Below are 20074 nucleotides of genomic sequence, written 5' to 3'. Positions count from 1 at the left end.
TGAATGGGCTGTAATATTTTGAGGACAACCACCCACACAATTTTTGTGCTCCCTTCAGCGTTACGAAATTTGTGAATTGGCTTTAACCCTCTAATACCCAACCCCGCCTTTAGACGGGGTACACTTTGGAATTTTGTGTATTTTTTCGTAGCTTGCAAATCAAAATGATTTTATTTTTGGCTTATACCTTGACTCATAACACGCATATAAAAAAAAGTTTTTTATGACTTTTGATCCTTTTTTGTATTTTTAGAAATTGTTTGAAAAATTGCATTCTTATATAACCTACAAATGCCTGGGCTTCATTTAACGTGTAATATAAAAAATCGTACCTTTTATATTTTTCTACGATTAACCTATCACAAACGAAAAGCTTGGGGGTATTAAAATCATTTCAAACCTGTTTTTCCGTTAGTTACACGGAAAATAAAATACGCTCCGAAAAAAAATTAAAAATTTAATATTTTTAAAAATACCGTAACAATTTAAATTTTTATTATTGCCAAAAATCAACAACTAGAAAAGGCTTCAAGAAAAAATGAAAAAAGCTAGGGATGTTCAAAAATAAAAATTATAAAAATCAAAAACCAAAATTTAAAAATTTGCGAATAAAAATAAATAAATGCCCAAAACGTGTTTAGAACGATTTTAGATAACGAAAAATAATACTTAAATCGAAAATAAAAATTTGGGTATTAGAGGGTTAATAAAATAAGCCTTTTATTGACTGAAAGGAATTCGAATCCATAACCATCGATATGGTGTTGCTTAACAGATGCGTAATCACCGGTATTTGGACTTGTTGGTGGTGTTCATATTTCGATTTTGTTTTTGAATAAATATTTTTCTTTCTGATGAATATAGGTTGTGTCATAGCATCACGTTGTTACAGTGATCATACACGTCATAGCTGCAAACATTTTACCAGAAATTTGTTCTTCTTTTTTAAATAGGCTGTTCTTTCACGTTTATGTTGGATAAGCTAGTCACTAATATTTCCATATAGAACAGCTTTTTATAAAGGAATATATCTTGAAGGCATTCACTAAAGTGATTTCTGCTATAATTCTAATCGGAAATTTTCCCTTTCTTTTATCTTCTTGTATAAAAACAGACAGGTCTCTTATGGATTTACTCACCACTTTTCTGCCATCATCATTTCTTCATTATCTTGAATAAAAAAAAATGTGGTTATCTCACAGAAATTCAAATTAATGATCCCACAAATCAACAAAAGTTCTTACTGTAACGTCAATCAGGGGCCGCCGATTTTTCTAACATGTACAAGTGTAAAAGTGCGACAGCGGAACGGTCGTATATTAGGTTGGTTTTTAGGCGGGTTCCATAGAACAACACTTGCAGCGACTATCTCAGGGTGAACTTCCATTACCATCATTACAAAATCTTTAAGAAGATCTTAATCTTAATGCCCGACACTTATAAAAATGAGTAAAGGAAGTGGCTACCGACGTCCAGAGAGTTTACTACATCCTAATTTTGTGCATATTATAGCTATCCTTCTCATAATAAATTCACCCTTCTTTTCGAAATAGGCTGTTCTTCAGAGCATTGCAATGTGGCTGTGTGAATCTTCCCAAAATTAGAGGACAAAACTTAGTGTGTAAAAGCTGTTTTTTTATTTTCTAATATTTAAAAAAAAACATTTTTGAGCAAAACTCGTGAAATACTCAAAAGGAATCGTACAATTATCTCCCCTCTCTCTAACTAGAATATGTCTCAAAATGTTATCCATTCGGGGTAATGGCGTTCGGGGTAGTGACCCATTCGGGGTAATGACCCATTCGGGGTAATGGCTTTCGGGGTAATGGCGTTCGGGTTAGTGGCATTCGGGGTAGTGGCGTTCGGGGTAGTGTCATAGAATCGAAAATTCGTCAGTGTTACGTCTGTTTGTCTGTGCTTTCAGAGAGGAAGGAGGGGGGAATTTTGGATTGTGTGACAAACAATGTTTACGTATACGAAAAACCCGTGCAAAGGGGGATAGAGAGTTTAAATGTCTTGTTTTTTATTGATGTATTTAATAGGTGCTACTTTTTCATATCAAAAACTAAACATAATTTGTATTTCTCTAGAGGGTCTAGAATTATACTGTTTATAATGTTTGATTCTCAAGATTTTTTCGTCTATTGATCGACTTGAAAAAGAAAGATGAAATGAGAATCCTGAACTTCTCATTTCATCTTTCTTCTTCAAGTCTATCAATAGACGAAAAAATATTCAGAAATTAACATTGTAGTATAATTCTAGACCCTCTATAGATATACAAATTTTGAACTTTTTGTATGAATAAAATATCACAAGAAGTGAGGGGTTCTGAAAATCCCACGTGGTTTCAGGACAGCCCCTAGCCTGAAAAGTTTATTAGGCTGAAATTAACATTAGGCCGAAAAAGACCATTAAAATAAGAGAGCAGCCAGACGAAAAAAGTTGAAACGGCAAACCAAAACGGGAAAACTAAACGAAACGAGGATATCCATATGCCAAAATAGAAACTACGGATCTAATATTTTCGAATGATGATTTGACTTTCAAAATTTGAAGGAATTCGGAATAAACACCATAAACAGGAAGTATGCAAAGAAAATCAAGTGCAAGATAGTCAATATGAATAAAATGAATCAGTTAACAAAAAAAAGAAAACTAAGAAAAAAATTGAAAAGCATCGCAAGAATATCATCAAAAATGGACGAAGAATATAAGAATATGATGAGATAACGAAAGTAACAAAAAATGAATGAAAATAGGAAAAAAAGAGGATAAAAATCTCATAGAATTGTGTTCGTATTGTATACAGATAAGACACACAGAAAGACAAAAATGCATAAAGAAGGATCGCCATTCAACTCCATTCTAGTCGTGAAAGTCACAGAGCAGATGTCTTGAATATTTTCTCCTTTCTATTAGCGTAAATGACAGTTTCTGGGATAGACCAATAAAGTTTGGACACATGAATGATCCTCCGAAAATGACCTAATTTGTCACGATTCCGGTACCGTCAACTCTCCCTATCATTAGAACTTCCGTCATATCACTGACTATTTTGAGATATCCAATGTTATTCTCTCGGTTTTGTGATAAGGGAAAGTTCGCCGCACCCGAACGAACGGGTGGAAAAAGTTCATCAATCACCACTCCGGTTACACTTACCTTTGAAGTTGAGTTCATCGTTGGGGAGATTGCTTTCCTCCCACGCCGGTGTAAGCCGAACCGGCTCCGTGGAAAGGAACGGCGATTTCTCCGAATCATGATTCTGGCCTAATGTGGGAAGGAGAAATAGGGAAAATAACGATGATTAGTTATGGCTTGGTAAACATATAGTTTCTGAAATAAGTCTATTAGTCACATTTTTCATTTTATGACGCTCGAAATAGTTGGAATAGGTTTTACTACTGTTTTAAACCCCTTATAAAACTAAAAATTCCTTTTCTTTTAAGTGTAACGTCCCAACTGAGATACAGTCCAGCTTCTCGGAATGGTGTTCCAAGCTTTTCTACAAGTGAATGAAAGCTGTCTTTGTCATCTCACTTTTTTGTATTGAATAGCTGTAATCTTACCGCTAAGGCTATGTAGCCGCCAAGCCTATTTATTCTTTGTACGGAATGAGAAGATAAATTGTTATGATAACTGCTTCTGTTCCCAGCAGCATTTTACAGAGAGTTGTTCCAATAGGCGTACCAAGAGGAAAAGCAAGGGGCAATGCTCGATTTTCTCTAACGAATTATCAACAATACTTTGAGCATAGACAAACAGACGAAACACTGACTAAATTTCCATCGACCACTCATTTAGCGATCATTTTAAATTCCATGAGAGAGTGATGATAAAACACACTTTTCTCTCTCTCTCTCTTATTTATCATTGGGGTATGTGTTTTATTTTACTGATCTGATCAATAATCGCCTAACACCGATAACATTAGGGTCTCCCAGATTTGGAGCTTATTGGTTGGTTCTATTATGCACTGTTATTCCCCCGATTCAATCAGAGCTGTAGCATACGATGATAAACAAGCTCTCATGATGTGTTGTTCATCATGATTGTTACAGAGAGTATAAGTGAGAGATACTTTCAATTTTCTCAGGATTCAATCCCTGTTACAGGATAAAGTGCCGATGGAATCTATATCGAAGAATTCTTAGAGAAGCTTAACATTCTATCCAAAAAAGGAGTAGATGTTGCGTTCAATGACCGTTTTTGGGTTATATTTGTGAATTAACTTTTAAAGTCGCTCGTCCTCCCCTGATGGAAATCCTGGCTATGTCCATGATCAATACAGTTGTCTACATATAATCGTTTATCCATGTATGAGTCTTAGATAAAATCCATACTACCCATAGAGTGAAATAGGCGTGATTCAATTATCAGTGATTATCAAATTCCCACATCGCACTACCATTCAAATTGAAAGTAAACTTCCATTCTCTCATCTTCCGCTACAAATTTGTGTGAGAAAAAAAAACTCATTCGATCAATCTACAATGGCCCGTGATTCTTGACGCAATGTGATACATCCATTGCTCTCGATTAATTTACATATCAAATAGATAACATCGTGCGCCGCCACTATTCGGCCATTCAAATGTAACGAAGAAGGCAGACATCATTCTATTCCTCAAAATCATTTTCGTAGAATCCGCGACTGCTCCAGACAAATTGAAGTTCCCTACTGACTGTTAAGTCGTCGCATTCTATTCTCGATGAATAACACACTTCAAAAATGCCGGTCGCCATGTCGGCCCGACTGGAATGGCAAACATGGCAAGGTTCAAGTTCAATGATTCAATTAGATTCCATAAATTAGTTCTGATTTGATGCTGGCCGACCCTCTCTGGCGTTCCACACATTGCGCGTAATGTTTTCCATTGAGTACCGTCAAATGGGGTATCCTTAATAAGCGGGGTATAAAATCTAAATTCATTCTTGGTTAAACTTGTTGGTTTTGTGAACTTTTCGAAACAGCGATTTAAATTATAATAATTGGCCTTATCGAAGATTCACGCCTCACCTCTTCTTGGCATTACGTTCTCACTGGGATAAAGCCTCCTTCAAAGCTTAGTGTTCAATGAGCACTTCCACAGTTAATACTGGTAATTAGTACTTTTTTTAAATAATAAAACTTGCAGCATTTGCATTTTGAATAAAATTAGGAAGAAATATAAAAAAACTGATTGGGGTCACCCCGGATAACGGTACGTTTATGAATAAGGGTGTACTGAAACCAGCAATGCCCGAAGGGCAGCCAGCAGCTGCAGTATCTACAGTAAATACCCGCGTTCAAATGAGCAAACACTTAACGGACAAATGTGAATCGGGTGTTCGAATGTACGGGCGATTCATACGCTTTACCACGAGGGTAATAAAACCTAATTGAATTGTAGTATCCGGACCAGCAGCGAGTACTTTTGCACTACAAATGGCGGAGCAATTGGATAGCGGTTGCAAATCGAATTATTCTCATTTATACGTCGACACATTTATTGACACAATGTAGACGAGGTGTCGGCATCTGTCACTCGTGAATGTGCCGACTATATCATGTCGACAAAAGTCTCATCAAGGCGGTTTTGTTAGCTCGGGAATTTTATTGGAGTAGGATTGGCATCGATCAGTTCGATTGGCAAGGAAATGTTTTAAGTAATAACTGTAGAAGCAAAGTCGAAATAAATACCTCCATGGTTCTTGCAGTTGCCTAAAACTTTATGGCACATAAGTTAATAGAGCAAAATCTAGATTGCCGTGAAAAGTGTACTGCGATCTGTCGTAGTTGGGTATCTTTTGCAGTACCAAGGGATCAAATGCAGTACTAGAAGTAATACCCATTCTGACCCCGACTACTATGTCTCTATCCGTCTCTGATTGATTTGAGAAAATTGAGAGTATCTGTCACTTTTCGCTCTCTGATTCGCTACACATCATGAGAGTCTGTTTATCGACTACTGCTACAGCTCTGATTATATCTGGGGAATAACAGTACATGACAAAACCCATCTAAATAACCAGGGGGCACTATTGCTTTAGGATGTTCGGGGATTGTTTATCGTGCCATTCAAATAAAAACCTAACATGGTAAATAAGCGAGAAAAATGCGCTCTCTTTTTGTGACTCTCCTTTGCTGCCGTCGTTTATCAAGCTTGTTACAACCAGTGTTGTGAAAAACTTAATTTTTTCATAACTCCCTTTCAGCGTGAGTTGTCAATCAAGCAACTCAGCAGTTAAAAATCATGGATGAGTTGGCTCACCTTTTTGACTCATTGTCTCGTATTTCCACAGTTTACTCACAAAGAGCAATAATGTATTGTTAGTCTGGTACAATTATAGTAATCCTTTCTAACGTAAACAACAACATTCGGGTTTCACGAGTTTTTGACGGGTTTTGCGACTGAATAATCAAAATCTCAATATCTAATGAGTTTGCTCTCACGGGAGAGCGTATTGTTTGGGGCCGTCCATAAATGACGTAGCATTTTTTTCACTGATTTTTTACACCCCCCTCCCCCCTCGTAGCATTTCATCACAAATGTTGATACCCCCCCTTGGAAAATACGTAGCATATCAAGCACTCCCCACACCCTCAATATTTTTTTTAATTGTTTTCCTCAAAAATGTGGCTAAAACGAAAATCGAACAATAGTTTGATATACTGAGCTGCTCAAAAGCACCTTTTCGTCATGAGTGACTATCTCGGGAATGTGCTTTGATCCCAGGTTCTCGGCGTTAGAGGCATGAGTTCTAATCACTACACCAGACACTTCCCAGTCAAAATTCATTTGGAAAACAGTTTTAAACAGAATTATTTCTTGTTTAAGTAACATAATTTTGCTTTCCAGTTTCATAAAGGTTAAATTTAATTTGTAGTACTTTTGCTGTTGATAGCATTAAAACATAAAACAAGTTTACAGCTAAAAAGGTAGAAATAATGTGAGGATTCATTAGAGACAGGTCATTCTGGCCATACCTCGACAAAGTCAGTGTTCCTCACTCCGGGGGGACGCAGCTGCTCTGCTGATGGGTGTGTGGTGAAAGTTTGTTGTGGGCAATAATGTAAAAGTGATGCGTGCATTTTTAGAACAGCGGGTATGGGATAGTGAGCGTGTAGTGCATTTTGGTTGTATTAAAAATGTGGTAGTGATAGCAATGATATGCAGCAAAAAGCACCCTACTGAGGTCAATACTCAGTATGTGTGGATTCATGTGTACTGTTGGCCGCGTAATGCAGTTTATCGTGTTTTGTGTAAAGCGATAGAATTGGGGAACAGAATTGGGAATTAGGAAACATTAATGAGAAATGCCATTTAATTTCGAAGTCGTAGCAAATACTACGACTTGACTTGAACACTTTGGCTCACTATTGACAAACTGGACAACAGCTTCCAACGGTTCCAGCTAATTTGGTGAGATCTTTCCACTTTCTACCACATTTATTTTATTCATAATACATAAACTGATTTGTTGATTATATTTCTAATATATGCATTTTGGGTTGGGTGGGACCATCAGGGCACCCGATTGAAACGAGATGGATAGAAAGAGTGAAACTGTCAACTTCCTATCGCTAACATTTCGTGGAAAAAGGGCGGGCTCTTCTCCCCATCTATTGGGTCTTTCTGGCAAGCAAGGGCTTGATTGTACGACTGTTTGTGTGAACTTACTTTTGGAAGGAGATTCTTTTTTCCCTGCGGGTTTCGTGTAAGTGTATCTGTTTACGAGTCCGCATTCGTTTTTGGCCCTTCAGACAGGAGTATGATTGAACATAAAGAGTTATACAGTCTTGAACAAATTGTTTTGTTAGAATAGACCATTGCTACCGGTGGATACCTTGCTACAATAGATGGCAGCTCATATCATCAAAAAGGTAGAAATAATGTGAGAATTGAGTGGTTCAGATAATTGATAGGGCAATAAACAAACACTCGAATTTGATGTCCTCATTATTCTCCAGGCTATTCCACCATGAACGATGATATATCAACACCAATCAATGAGTTGCTTGGGCGGAAATCTTCTACGACGTTGAACACATTATTCACTGAATACATATCTTGTTTTACTGTGATGATATTAATATTCGCCTAAATAAGCATATTTTATTCTTTAAAAGAAATAAACCTCCAGCAGAAAATAAATATTACACTATAACGGTTCATGCTATGTCTTGATAACAAATGAAAAGCAATGTTTTTCATGTCGATAAAGCATTGTTTTATAGTTGACTTCAAATTGTGTGTTCATTAATTGATAAATTTAGACACGAGTATCATATCATATTCACATTTGTTTTCACATTAGGGAAATTTAAAAATTCACAAAAAATTGTAATCTTAGTATATGATATTTTTGAAGCTGGAACATCATATTAAAACCCGTTTAAAAACTCAAACAAAAGAAGTGATAAAAAACTGTTTGTCAATTATTTTTTTCAGCGCTTCTATTATTACCGACAAGATTCAAAATACTACGTCCACTAGTTGGGACCCCTCCCTCCCCCTCGTCACACATCGTCACAAATTCGTGAAGACCCCCTCCCCCCCTAAAATGCTACGTCATTTATGGACGACCCCTTTGATATTTGATTGTGAGTCTAGCAACATTGCTTACAACTTGCGAAACACTGCCGATCATGGACCGATACAGATGCATGTTTTTCTCCGCTTGCTTTGATCGTGCTTCGAAATCAATTGAGAACGAATTCCGCAATGCCTGCTTAGATGACATTGGCATAAAAACCTGTCATCTGAGATTCAATACTTACTATCTATCAAATTTATTTAGCCCTAATAATCCTAAATGCGGTATATATGAGCCCGTTGTATGGAAAAATAATACATTGCTCGCATACGAGCAAGTTACGCTCTGAGTAAACGCACCGGATTATCGTTAGCAACTTCAAGCAGTCTAGTACACTTGAGGGCTTAATTGTTTGTAGGTAGCTGTATTTATCCACTTTTTGTGCGGTGCATAATTAGAGTGGCGTAAGCCGTAAATCGTGGCAGCTTGATAGCTTAATGCGTTGTACTTATCAACCTTAACGATAAGTATACGAACATTATTTTAATTGACAGACTGTACAGAGGTAAGCTATTCAACGCAACATTGAACAATCGATTTTTTGATGTCAGATTCTGATCTACTTACGATGCAAACTTAAATCAATCTTCGTCCTTTGTGCGTAAAAATTGTACAATAATAAGTACTCGCGATTCCAAATTTAGTCGCCTTCACGATACTCAGTGCTAGTAATCGCCATTCGTTCAAGGGCGGTAATTGGTACGAAAATCACGGAGTGAAAAATCGTTTGCCTTCCGTTCCGCGTCGTAAATCATTTATTTCACTAGATGGCAGTAGTAATTATAGTGATGACTCCGCTGAGCCGTGCCAAAAATCAGACCGATTTGCAATCAACCCGACGGCGATGCAAAACATTTCAGATTTAATTAATCCAATTCATCATACAGCCAATTTCTGCTCGGGTAGGAGTATGCAGATAGTTTTGGGGAAAATATTATCATGCCCAAGGAAAAGGATAACTATCACTAGTTAATATAAATAACATAATTTGAAACATCAAGCAATAATTAAAAAGAAGTAATCGCGAAAACTTGCAATTATAAACTGTAGTATAGTCAACTCTCCCTAATTCGATATTGCATATCTCGATATCGAGTTAGAGAACCATAGTGACAGTTGATTTTCATGGCTAACTCGACGGTCTCTTCAAACACATTTGCACTGATTTTGAATTATATAACTCGATACCTCTCTAACTTGATGATCCCATCAATATTGAGTTATGGTGTGTTTAGAATTTATTGGCGCTTAGTTTAATTTTTTTTTAATTAATTTATTAGTGCTAATTCTACATTTTTGCCAATTTTCATTTTTTTTATTGCTCATTTACAATTCTTCTTAGGAATAAAGATTGATTTTTTATTGCATGTTTCCAATTTAGCATTGCTTTTTATAAATTTTTCGATTAACATATAATTTTAGTGGTCTTTTGATTTTTTGTTGCTAAATATACTCAATCTATTGTTTATGTCATATTACATATATTATTGGCTACTTTTTGATAGAACACAGAGCGTTCCTCATTCATTAAATGCGTGTCAATTTGGCTGCCGATAGTTTTGTTCCCATCATTGAGTGTTTCCTTGGGCGCACATGATGCTCGTTTGGCTCAGCAAAAGTTGTGTGAGGCGTCGTGGGATGAATGCTTATGCGAGCCGTACCTACTATGGGAAACACATTAGGTACAAACTCGAGCTCAATTGGACGCATATCAACACTTGAATTTGGCGAGTCGGTTTTCGGGTGCTTCAAGTGATTTATAGGACTTTTTTGGCAACACGAGACGATGAAGTCAGCGTATTTTTGGCAAACAATTAAACAAGACGTATAACGCGTGTCCCGATAATTTTTCTCTGATAATAGTGAAGTATGTTAATGCTTTCAAACTTGAACTTGATCCTTATCCTCTACGGGTTGCCATGAATTTGGTATCATCGTGTAACAAACATCCCAGTCCAATTTCAAAACTGAGTCTGTGTCAGGCATTGCAGACTTCGTTCTCAATTGATTTCGAAGCACAATCAAAGCAAGCGAAGAAAAATATCCCATCTGTAGCGGTCCATGATCGGCAATATATCGCAAGTTTGATAAATAAGAGCAGCGAACGAGAGCCCCGAAGAAAAAGCGATGATAACATTCATTTTTCTCGCTAATTTACAATTGGAGGTAGGTGTTTTCTTATACTGACATGTATGTATTTTTCACATACTGTTATCTCCCGATATAATCAGAGCTGTAACAGTAGATGATAAACAGACTCTCATGATGTGTTGAAAATCATGATTGTGACAGAGATGATGATATGTGAGAGTTACTCTCAATTTTCTCAGAATTAAACCTCTGGTTAGTTTTTTTAGTTTTAAATGTTCTAATTGATTCTGAAATATTTCCACAGTCGTAAACTCCAAACTTTCCCACTCATTGCCACCGATATTTTTCTCAAGGCTGACTCAACTCAAACTCGAGAAATGAATCCGGCCATGGTGCAACAACAGCGCTACATTTTATGAATCCTGTGCGTCAAAAATTGTCGGCGCTATCCATCAAATTCACTCATCAAAACCATGTTGGTGAATATAACTACACAGATACTCTCAATTTTCCCAGCATTGAACCTCGCGGTCATCGGGGAATGGAAGGAATGTTAGTGTGACATCCATTGTTACTAAATACCGAGTATACCTTTGCATCATCACGGTTGTTACGGAGAGAAGTTTTTAATAGTAAGAAGGATTCAAAAGCTACACAATCTGGATTCGCATTGGTAACTGATGCGATTCATGCAACCCCAATTGAAAGTCATTTATTTGCGTAATGAAAACCTAACAGCAAATATGTCGACACCTCTGGTGGCGAACGATTCAAAAAGATCGTAAATACGAAATAGGACATTATTATTACCAGAGGCGCGTCCACGTTCGAAATATTTCGAAACCATGGGTAAGACAAACAATGACAACTATTTTGTTCACAGTGAAGCAAACATTTTAATTTTGACCCGGGACTGGAAATTACTGCCAGTTACTATGTTTTAGGGGTTCAAACGCAGGGGGTGTATTTGACATTTTGGTCAGTTTTGAGTTGAGTTGAGAATATTCTACTGGATCCAAGCGTTCTAATATTTTTTTCTTCACTCAACAGAAAAAGAAACAATATAATTCTTAGAAGACTGTTTTTTTCCTTTGTCCCTGACAACCCTTGCTTCTAACCCCCTCATTTTTATGCAAGACTAAGAATGCTTTTCGTCTTAACAGGGCTGCCTTAAACATAGGAAATTAAAGACAGAAAAAAGAGATCTAAAAGGAACCAACAAGAGACCAAACAGGAATTAAGAAAACAAAATAAAACCTAGTAGGAGCTAGGATATAAGACTCTTCAAAGCATTATAGCAGGCATTTGTATAAGACTTTTTTGAAAACTCCTCGTGACATTACGACAAGTATTACTGTACGTGTTTTCTCATGATTTTATCTAGGAATTTCATCAGGAATTCTTCCAAGTTTTTGCTCAAATGTTCAGACGTTACTCCGGTAATTTCTATAGTGATTATTTTCTATGCAATTTTCCAACAAATTTTCATAGGGAATTTCTTCAAGAATTTTATTTAGAATTCCACATGGACTAGAACATGTTCTCAAGCAGAACCACAGAAATGGAAATACTTCGAAGATTATTTCAAAAATCTTCTTCAATAAATTTTTCAAGAAAGACTTAACTCTTCCACAATTTGGTCCAGTGATTCATCCATCGATTTCTCTGGGACATCCTCCAATATTGCCGGTCTTCTTAAATTCAATCAATAACTTCACCAGAGGTTCTTAGGTATTTCCTTTAAATTGTTTTTCAGGATTAATGTAAGATTTCAACTTGAGATTTCTTCAATGATACTTTCGGCAATTGCTCCAGAGATTATATCTAAGATTTTTACAAAAACTCCTCAAGGAATTCTTTAAGATTTTCTCAAGTATAGGCTGGTTTGCTGTTGACAAGGAAAGTTGTCGCTTATCTCGATGCGATGCGAAATTTGCTTCCAGAAATTCGAAAGAAAATCTCATTTCTTTGATCGTAGTACACTAAACCTCAATTTACGAAGTCTTTTTTTACGCTACCTCAATTTAAGTTACTTTTTTTACGAAGTAAACTCAATTTACGTCACTTTTTTTACGCAGTGCGTATATTGAGTTTTGACAATTCTGTGGGAAATTATTTATCTCCGGTTGGGGAAAACCGTTGGAAACCCATACAATATGGGTATTTTCGGAACGGGCACGACGAGGGGATGACGAAAATCGATGTCCGACGCCATTTTGGAAACCAAGATGGCGACCTCTGGTTTGGGAAAAACGTTCGAAAATCGTTGGAAACTTATACAATATGGGTATTTTCGGAACAGGCACGACGAGGGGATAACGAAAAACGATGTCCGACGCCATTTTGGAATCCAAGATGACGACCTCTGGTTTGGGAAAACCGTTGGGAAATCGTTGGAAACCCATACAATTGGGTATTTTCGGAACAGGCACGACGAGGAGATAACAAAAATCGATGTCCGACGCCAGAGGTCGCCACCTCTGGTTTGGGAAAACCGTTCAAAAATCGTTGAAAACCCATACAATATGGGTATTTTCGGAACGGGCACGACGAGGGGATAACGAAAAACGATGTCCGACGCCATTTTGCAATCCAATATGGCGACCTCTGGTTTGGGAAAACCGTTGGAAAATCGTTGGAAACCAATACAATATGGGTATTTTCGGAACGGGCACGACAAGGGGATAACGAAAAACGATGTCCGACGCCATGGGTATTTTCGGAATGGGCACGACGAGGGGATGACAAAAATCGATGTCCGACGCCATTTTGGAATCCAATATGGCGACCACCGGTTGGAGAAAATAGTTGGAAACACATGTAATATGAGTATTTTCGGAACGGGCACGACAAGGGGATGACGAAAATCGATGTCCGACGCAATTTTGGAATTCAAGATGGCGGCCTACGTTTGGAGAATATTGTTGACGAAAATCGATGTCTGACGCCATTCAAATTCATTCACCAGAACCTCAATCAACGAAGTCTGTTTGTGGCTGATGATTGTGGCCAATCCGTCTCACGATTGCAAATTAAAGAAAATCACTAGGTTTTGCACTGACATTGCTGAAAATAAATCAGCATATTTTCTGTATGTAAGCGCAAGTATTGATACTTTTATGAATCAATATTACTTAAGATTACTGAGTTTTATCACTTTGAAATTGCAATCTGCAAAATCAACATGGCTACCAAAACGAATGACGGGCTACTTAGCCTTAAGATTTTAGATTTTATGCTATAAATAAGTACAGGTCGGACTCGATTATCCGGAGTATCGAGTTTTTTTTCACTCCGGATAATCGAATCCTCCGGATAATCGAATCACTAAGACAAAATTGAAATCTTTGACAAAAGAACTTAAATATTATCTTTTTTTCGTTATTTTATTTGTATGATGCAGTGACGTAGCCAGATTTTTTTCCTAGGGACAGTAGGGGTCTTTACAAGAAAAAAAAAATGTTTGACCAGCATACACAAAAAAACACTTTTTCAAACCCCCCTTTTCTTAAATACGTTCTAAACTGCAAAACCATTCATATTGTATATTACAATACCAAATTATCTCAGATTTATGCATAAAAATTGAAAAACAAGAACATCAAAAAACAATTTCCGAATAATCGAGTCTAAAATTCCGGATAATCGAATCCCGGATAATCGAGTCCCCGGATAATCGAGTCTCCGGATAATCGAGTCAATGTACAACTACTTAAGTTTGTAGATACTCAGGCTTATATATCGTGGAGTCCTTGGAAGTACAAAAACATCGACACAACTCAATACAACACTTCGTTTGCTAATATGGATAGTAAAAGGCTTTTGCAATATTGAAGAACTATCTATTGATGATTAGTTACGCGTGCCCATATTCAATAGAGATCTTAGAGGACCAAGGACATCCGCACAAATTCGTACAATTCACCGTTTACCCACAGGAATGATAAGGGGCCTTTGGAGTAGAACAGAGTCTGCTTCTCAGCTTAGTGTTCTTAAGAGCACTTCCACAGTTATTAACTGAGAGCTTAGTGTGCCAATGACCATTTTTGCATGCGTATATCGTGTGGCAGGTACGGAGATACTTTATGCCCTGGGAAGTTGAGAACATTTCCAACCCGAAAAGATTCTCGACCGGTGGGATTCGAACCCATGACCCTCAGCTTGGACTTGCTAAAATAGCTGCGCGTTTACCACTACGGCTAATTTTTATTACGGCTAATCGACCTATATTCGATATAGATCTTGGAGGACCTAGGACATCCGCACAAATTATTACAATACACCGTTTACTCACATGAATGGTTAGGGGTCTGTGGAGTATTTGAAAACTAACCTCTAATCTCTTATTACGGTCGTAGATACCAAGGCCTATATTCAATGGAGTCCTTGGAGGACCTAGGACATCCACACAAATTATTACAATACACCGTTTACTCACAGGAATGGTTAGGGGTCTGTGGAGTATTTGAAAACTAACCTCTAATCTCTTATTACGGTCGTAGATCCCAAGGCCTGTATTCAATGGAATCCTTGGAGGACCTAGGACATCTAATCTAATCTAAGTGCTTGCACAGCCAATATTGAAAAGCATCCTGGAAATACTGAAATTGCTTCCAGTATTTTCTTGTCAGCATTAATATTTACAGCATATCAGTGATTTGATACAAATACTAAAACGGCCAGGCCCACTGTGCAGACTTGTGGTTTTAAGAAAATTCGAAAAATTACGGCGATCGGATTATTCACGAATGAATAACATGATAGACGAAATTTTTTGAAGTGTTGCGAAGAAGAAACGGGGACAACCGTACCAACCGTTCCATAACGGGAGATAGGCAAAATCGTTGGAAGTGGCGTTGCTAAGAAAGTTATTGCGCACTTCATTGTTGTTTCCAATCTTTTTCCTGGGATGGGCTATAGGTATTTTCCCCGTATGTCCTGGCTCTAGAGCCTAGGGCCTAGGCTATAGCGCCATTACTCGCTCTCTGAAATGAAAAGAAAACTAACTACCTGGCTCCCCCGTTTTGCAGCAATCGTAAAAACCCTCAGAAGCAATGGACAACTGATTGTGCAGCTTACCGCTTCTGAGTTCATCAGAACAAACAAACAACGATCATCAATAGTCCTCGAGCACTCACGAACTATGTGAGACTCAATTGAAACGAACTCACCGGATCTAACTATTCTCAGCTGAAGCTATCCGTCGTCTCGGAACCGTTCAAGGGGAATGACGAGCGCGCTGACAATCCGTGTAGCGGTAGTTCTTAGTGATGGGCTGCATAATAGAATGGCTGATACATCACATCTCGGAACAAACGAACTTGAATAATCACGAACTGGCTGGAGGATTTTAGAATACGTACACAAACTTTAGAAAAGAAAATAAAACTCAGTCCTTGGAGGACCTAGGCACAAATTATAAAAATACTTATTTTACTACTATGAACAGATGAGGGCCTGGCCTTTAAAAAAAAAACATCAAAGGATCGCTAAATATGCCAGTACATTGCAGGTATATATTCCAGGAAGTTTTAGGATGAACTAGAACACCTGTTGTACTCACTTAATTACCAAAACTTGGATCCATCCAGCCAAGAGATTTCTTTACCTCTCTTGAGAGAAACAGCAAACTAGTCATAAATCTTGAAAGTTTTTTTATCTGGAATTTTTCCAGGAATGTCGCCAGGGAAAAACCTCGAAAATTTGTTTAGACCTAGAAAATAAATCCTTGAGGTATTTCAAAGGAAATCATAGAGAAACCTCTGATAAAACATGTGTAAGTCACCTTTAATGAACAAGATTCTTTGAAATAACTCCGAAAAAAAAATCAATCGAAACTCGGGGTAGTAATTCTTATGTTTTTCTAAAGATATTTCTCGAAAAACACTGGAGAATTTCGATGGAAATTTCTGTAGGAATATTTGAAGGAAATATAGGAAAAATTGCTGTAGTTTGAAGTGGTGGCAAAACTTAAACAAAATTTGAAGATTGCATGGAATTTTTTTGATAAATATTTCAATAAATGTTTGGTAAAACTAGTTGTTCGAAGAACCCCTCAAGGAATTATCGAATTCTGAGAGAAAACGTTGATGAATAATTCTTGAAGGAATCCACATGAACAGGCGGAGAAACTCTTGCAGCGTTTCTTAAATAAAAAAAAATCCCTTGAGCTAGTTTTGGAGTCCTCATGAATTTCCTGGATCAAAATCTAAAGAAATTCTTCTAAGCATCCTTTCAAAATTCGCTGAAAAAATTTCTGGTGGTACTATTACAAAAATTTCTAGAAGAATTTTTGAAGAGATCCCTGTAGGAGACCCTGAAAGACTACTGAATAAAGTCACTATGATAATTCCTGAAGATTTTCTTCGGGGAATCTGAAACGAAATAGTGCTTGCCTTTATATCCAAAAAGGTTGTTTCTATTTCCTCATCTATTTCTAGATAACATGTGGATAAACACCACAAATGTACTGCGAATTTGTGCAGTTATTTTTTCTTTGCACCGAAGTGACCCTAAAAGTTTCCAGGAGAAACTGAAGACACTTGAAAAATGTTTAATTACGCAGAAACTCCATCAAATAGCTTATCGTGTCTTACGACTTTGATCGAGTTCGTATGTATATTGAACAGATGATAAATAGTTTAACTTATTTTTCAAGATTTCTGCTGATTTTGTTTTTGTTAGATCATGGGTAGGACAATCCTTTGACTGTTCTACCAAAATTGTTTCGTGCGTAGTACATGTCCTACACTCTTCCCGTGCCACTGATCATTACTATGTATTAACTTTATTTAATAGTAATTCAGCCTAGGTTGGTTCATGATCACATGGTAGTTGTTATTCCATGTTACGGTAAAATTTTGGAAAATGGAAGGAATGTTAGTATGATAATCATCAGCATCTCCATGGTTATCACAGGAAAATCACAGACAAACAGGAGTAACCGCTAGAACAATAATAAATTCAAAACATAGTATGCATTTTTAAATCTTGATATAAGCCCAAAAGCCCAAATTTAAACACATTAATGAGTTGATTTTTTTTTATCATACATCGAATTCTCGAAATGGGAATTCAGAACATTGCTTGAACAGTGAATTTCAAGGAATTTGTTTTAATATGAATAGGCCTAGTGCACATCAGCAACTTATTGACTTAAGATAAATATGTATAAAGTTGAAAACAAAAATTTGATAATGAGCTGAGATTGAAACTTAGTCAGGTTTGCTATGGTCTTACTTCAGAGTTATGAGTGTTTAGATCAATCAGCTGAATAATGATGGAGAATAAAACGTATCCAAATCCACCAAAAATACACTTAAGAATTGCATACCCAGGAAGCACGAATGAGCAAAAATTCCCTACACTAAAAAACAAACTATTCGTGCATTGATTCGAACTATTCGTGCATGATTATGAGCTGCTGCTTCAGGCACGAGGAAAATGTTTTCAACAACATTTCTGAGCATTTGGAGGTTTTCCCACCACGGTTGTTGTATTTCATTCACAAATAAATAAAATCAAATCAAGCTTCAACTGCCATGCAATGAGAACCGTTGATTTATAACAATTCCGTAAATAGTTTACTTTAGTTTCAGTTGCGAAAAATATTATCGCAATTGTAACCCCACTAGCGATATACATCTGTTTCTTTCCATTCATTCTATCGCAAAACAATAAATAGAAGTACATTTCCAACGCCCACCTTATCGAGTGTGTGAAATCGTAAACAGTTTTCATCAATTTTCCTCCAACCGGCCAACGCTACTACGGGTAAATATTATCCCTACACCTATATGCAAACACCTGCATCTCGCGCTTTCCGAAAGCAACTACATATTTGGTTACCTGCCGGGTGATAACTATCACGATTCACATTTGCGCAGCATTCCTAACTGAATATGCATCCCACAATGATGCAATAATATAATGATGCGAACTTCACACAACAGGAATGGACCCGAATCGTTGGCTATTACTACGGGTGCTCTGGATCGATAGCGTCCCAGTTACAGTGCACCTTTCGAGCAAACCATCCGACCAACGGAACAAACTGAGCAAACATTCTGTCTACACTATCAACCTGGAAACCGTCGGATATTGGACACCACGATGAAAATCTCGGCCATTTTCATCACTCTGCTGGCCTCTCTGATGGCACTGGTTCTGGGTCCACAGCAAACGGAAGCCGGCGTTGGCTATTACTACAAGCCATATGGTTATTACAGACCGTTCGTCAAAAAAATATACTACTACCCCGGTTATCACTACGGACCTAGATACTATCGGCGAGGATATTACTGGTAAACGTCGACGGTCGCCATAATATGTTATTATATCTGTTGATTCAGTGCTAGAGTAAGAGAATTTTGTGCAGTGTCAAATTGTCAAGCTAGATAATGTGTTACCCCCGAGGAATCCAGTGTGTAAAATAAAGTTCAATCCTAAAGAATGTGTTTCTCTGACTTCTGTGCACAAGTTAAGGCGTACAAGCAATTCATCACCCCGAACAAGAAGGACAATCATCTTGTCGGTTTTCATTAAACGTCCCCACTTCGAGTACCTCCCGGTACTGAAGGGGAGATGTCGCGTGCTATCGAGTGAAGAGCCATAAAACCAATGTGATGGATTTTACCAAAATCCATCACATTGCCATAAAACAACAGAGCTCTCTGAACGTCAATCCAACCGTCAGCCTGTCAGCCCCCAGTATACGAGAAAGATGACAGGCCACTGTGAAGATATACGATGAGAAGTGTCTATTTTTAATGCAATTCTTTGCATCGATCTTCCCCGTTCGCTATTACCCGATCCGCACATGCCTAGTCATGGGAGTAGCCAAGGAGGGCAGGATGCCCTTTCTCCTCCGCCTGCCTGACGGTACGGGTTTGTTACGAAGGGTAATATTTTGTATAAATATTTCAAAGATTGTCTTCGGTATTCAAATTTATAAAAAATGTGTAAACTTTAGTCATGATAAACTTTTTGAATAATTGTTTTTCGTAACATAACATAACTGATATTCAACTGAGTGAACGCTAATTCGGAAGTAATAATATTTCCAGTTATCTTTCTGTAGATTCCGCCAGGATGAAAGAAATGGTTCCTAAAGTGACCCGATTTTTTCCGGTAGGGGAAGGGGTGGTAAAATGAACACCTTAAGGAAATCATCTTGTTTCTGATAGAAAAACTAGGAATTTGTATAGTTCTATCGCACAACATCAAAAATAGGGAAGTAATCTATGACAGCAACATGGATTCAGACTAGAAAAGCTAAATTTTCACATATTTTCATCGCTATCAAAAAGCGATGCAAATGTTCATTTTACCTACACTATGTGGGTAATATGAACAGCGGTTGGTGGTAAAATGAACACCACGCAAAAACGTGAGCAAAACA

At 37.4% G+C, this 20074-nt stretch overlaps 1 protein-coding gene and 1 long non-coding RNA gene across 4 annotated transcripts in view; one reads left to right on the top strand and one right to left on the bottom strand.

Moving 5' to 3' along the window:
* Nucleotides 1–20074, bottom strand: part of LOC5566478 (equilibrative nucleoside transporter 1) — a 96583-nt gene that overhangs the window by 40172 nt on the left and 36337 nt on the right. For all 3 annotated transcript variants that reach the window (XM_021837404.1, XM_021837403.1, XM_001650815.2), the window contains exon 3: nt 3166–3273. In XM_021837404.1, the coding sequence (XP_021693096.1) occupies nt 3166–3273 (108 nt within the window). The remainder of the gene's footprint in view (nt 1–3165; nt 3274–20074) is intronic.
* Nucleotides 17417–19126, top strand: LOC110674058. Its single transcript, XR_002498604.1, has 2 exons — nt 17417–18447; nt 18627–19126. It is a non-coding gene; the product is annotated as an uncharacterized LOC110674058 (long non-coding RNA).

The sequence above is a fragment of the Aedes aegypti genome, chromosome 1 (genome assembly GCF_002204515.2).
Source record: "Aedes aegypti strain LVP_AGWG chromosome 1, AaegL5.0 Primary Assembly, whole genome shotgun sequence".
NCBI classification, from domain to species: Eukaryota; Metazoa; Arthropoda; class Insecta; order Diptera; family Culicidae; genus Aedes; species Aedes aegypti.
Note: the sequence above shows the minus strand (reverse complement) of the source record. Positions and strands in the feature narration are given on the sequence as shown.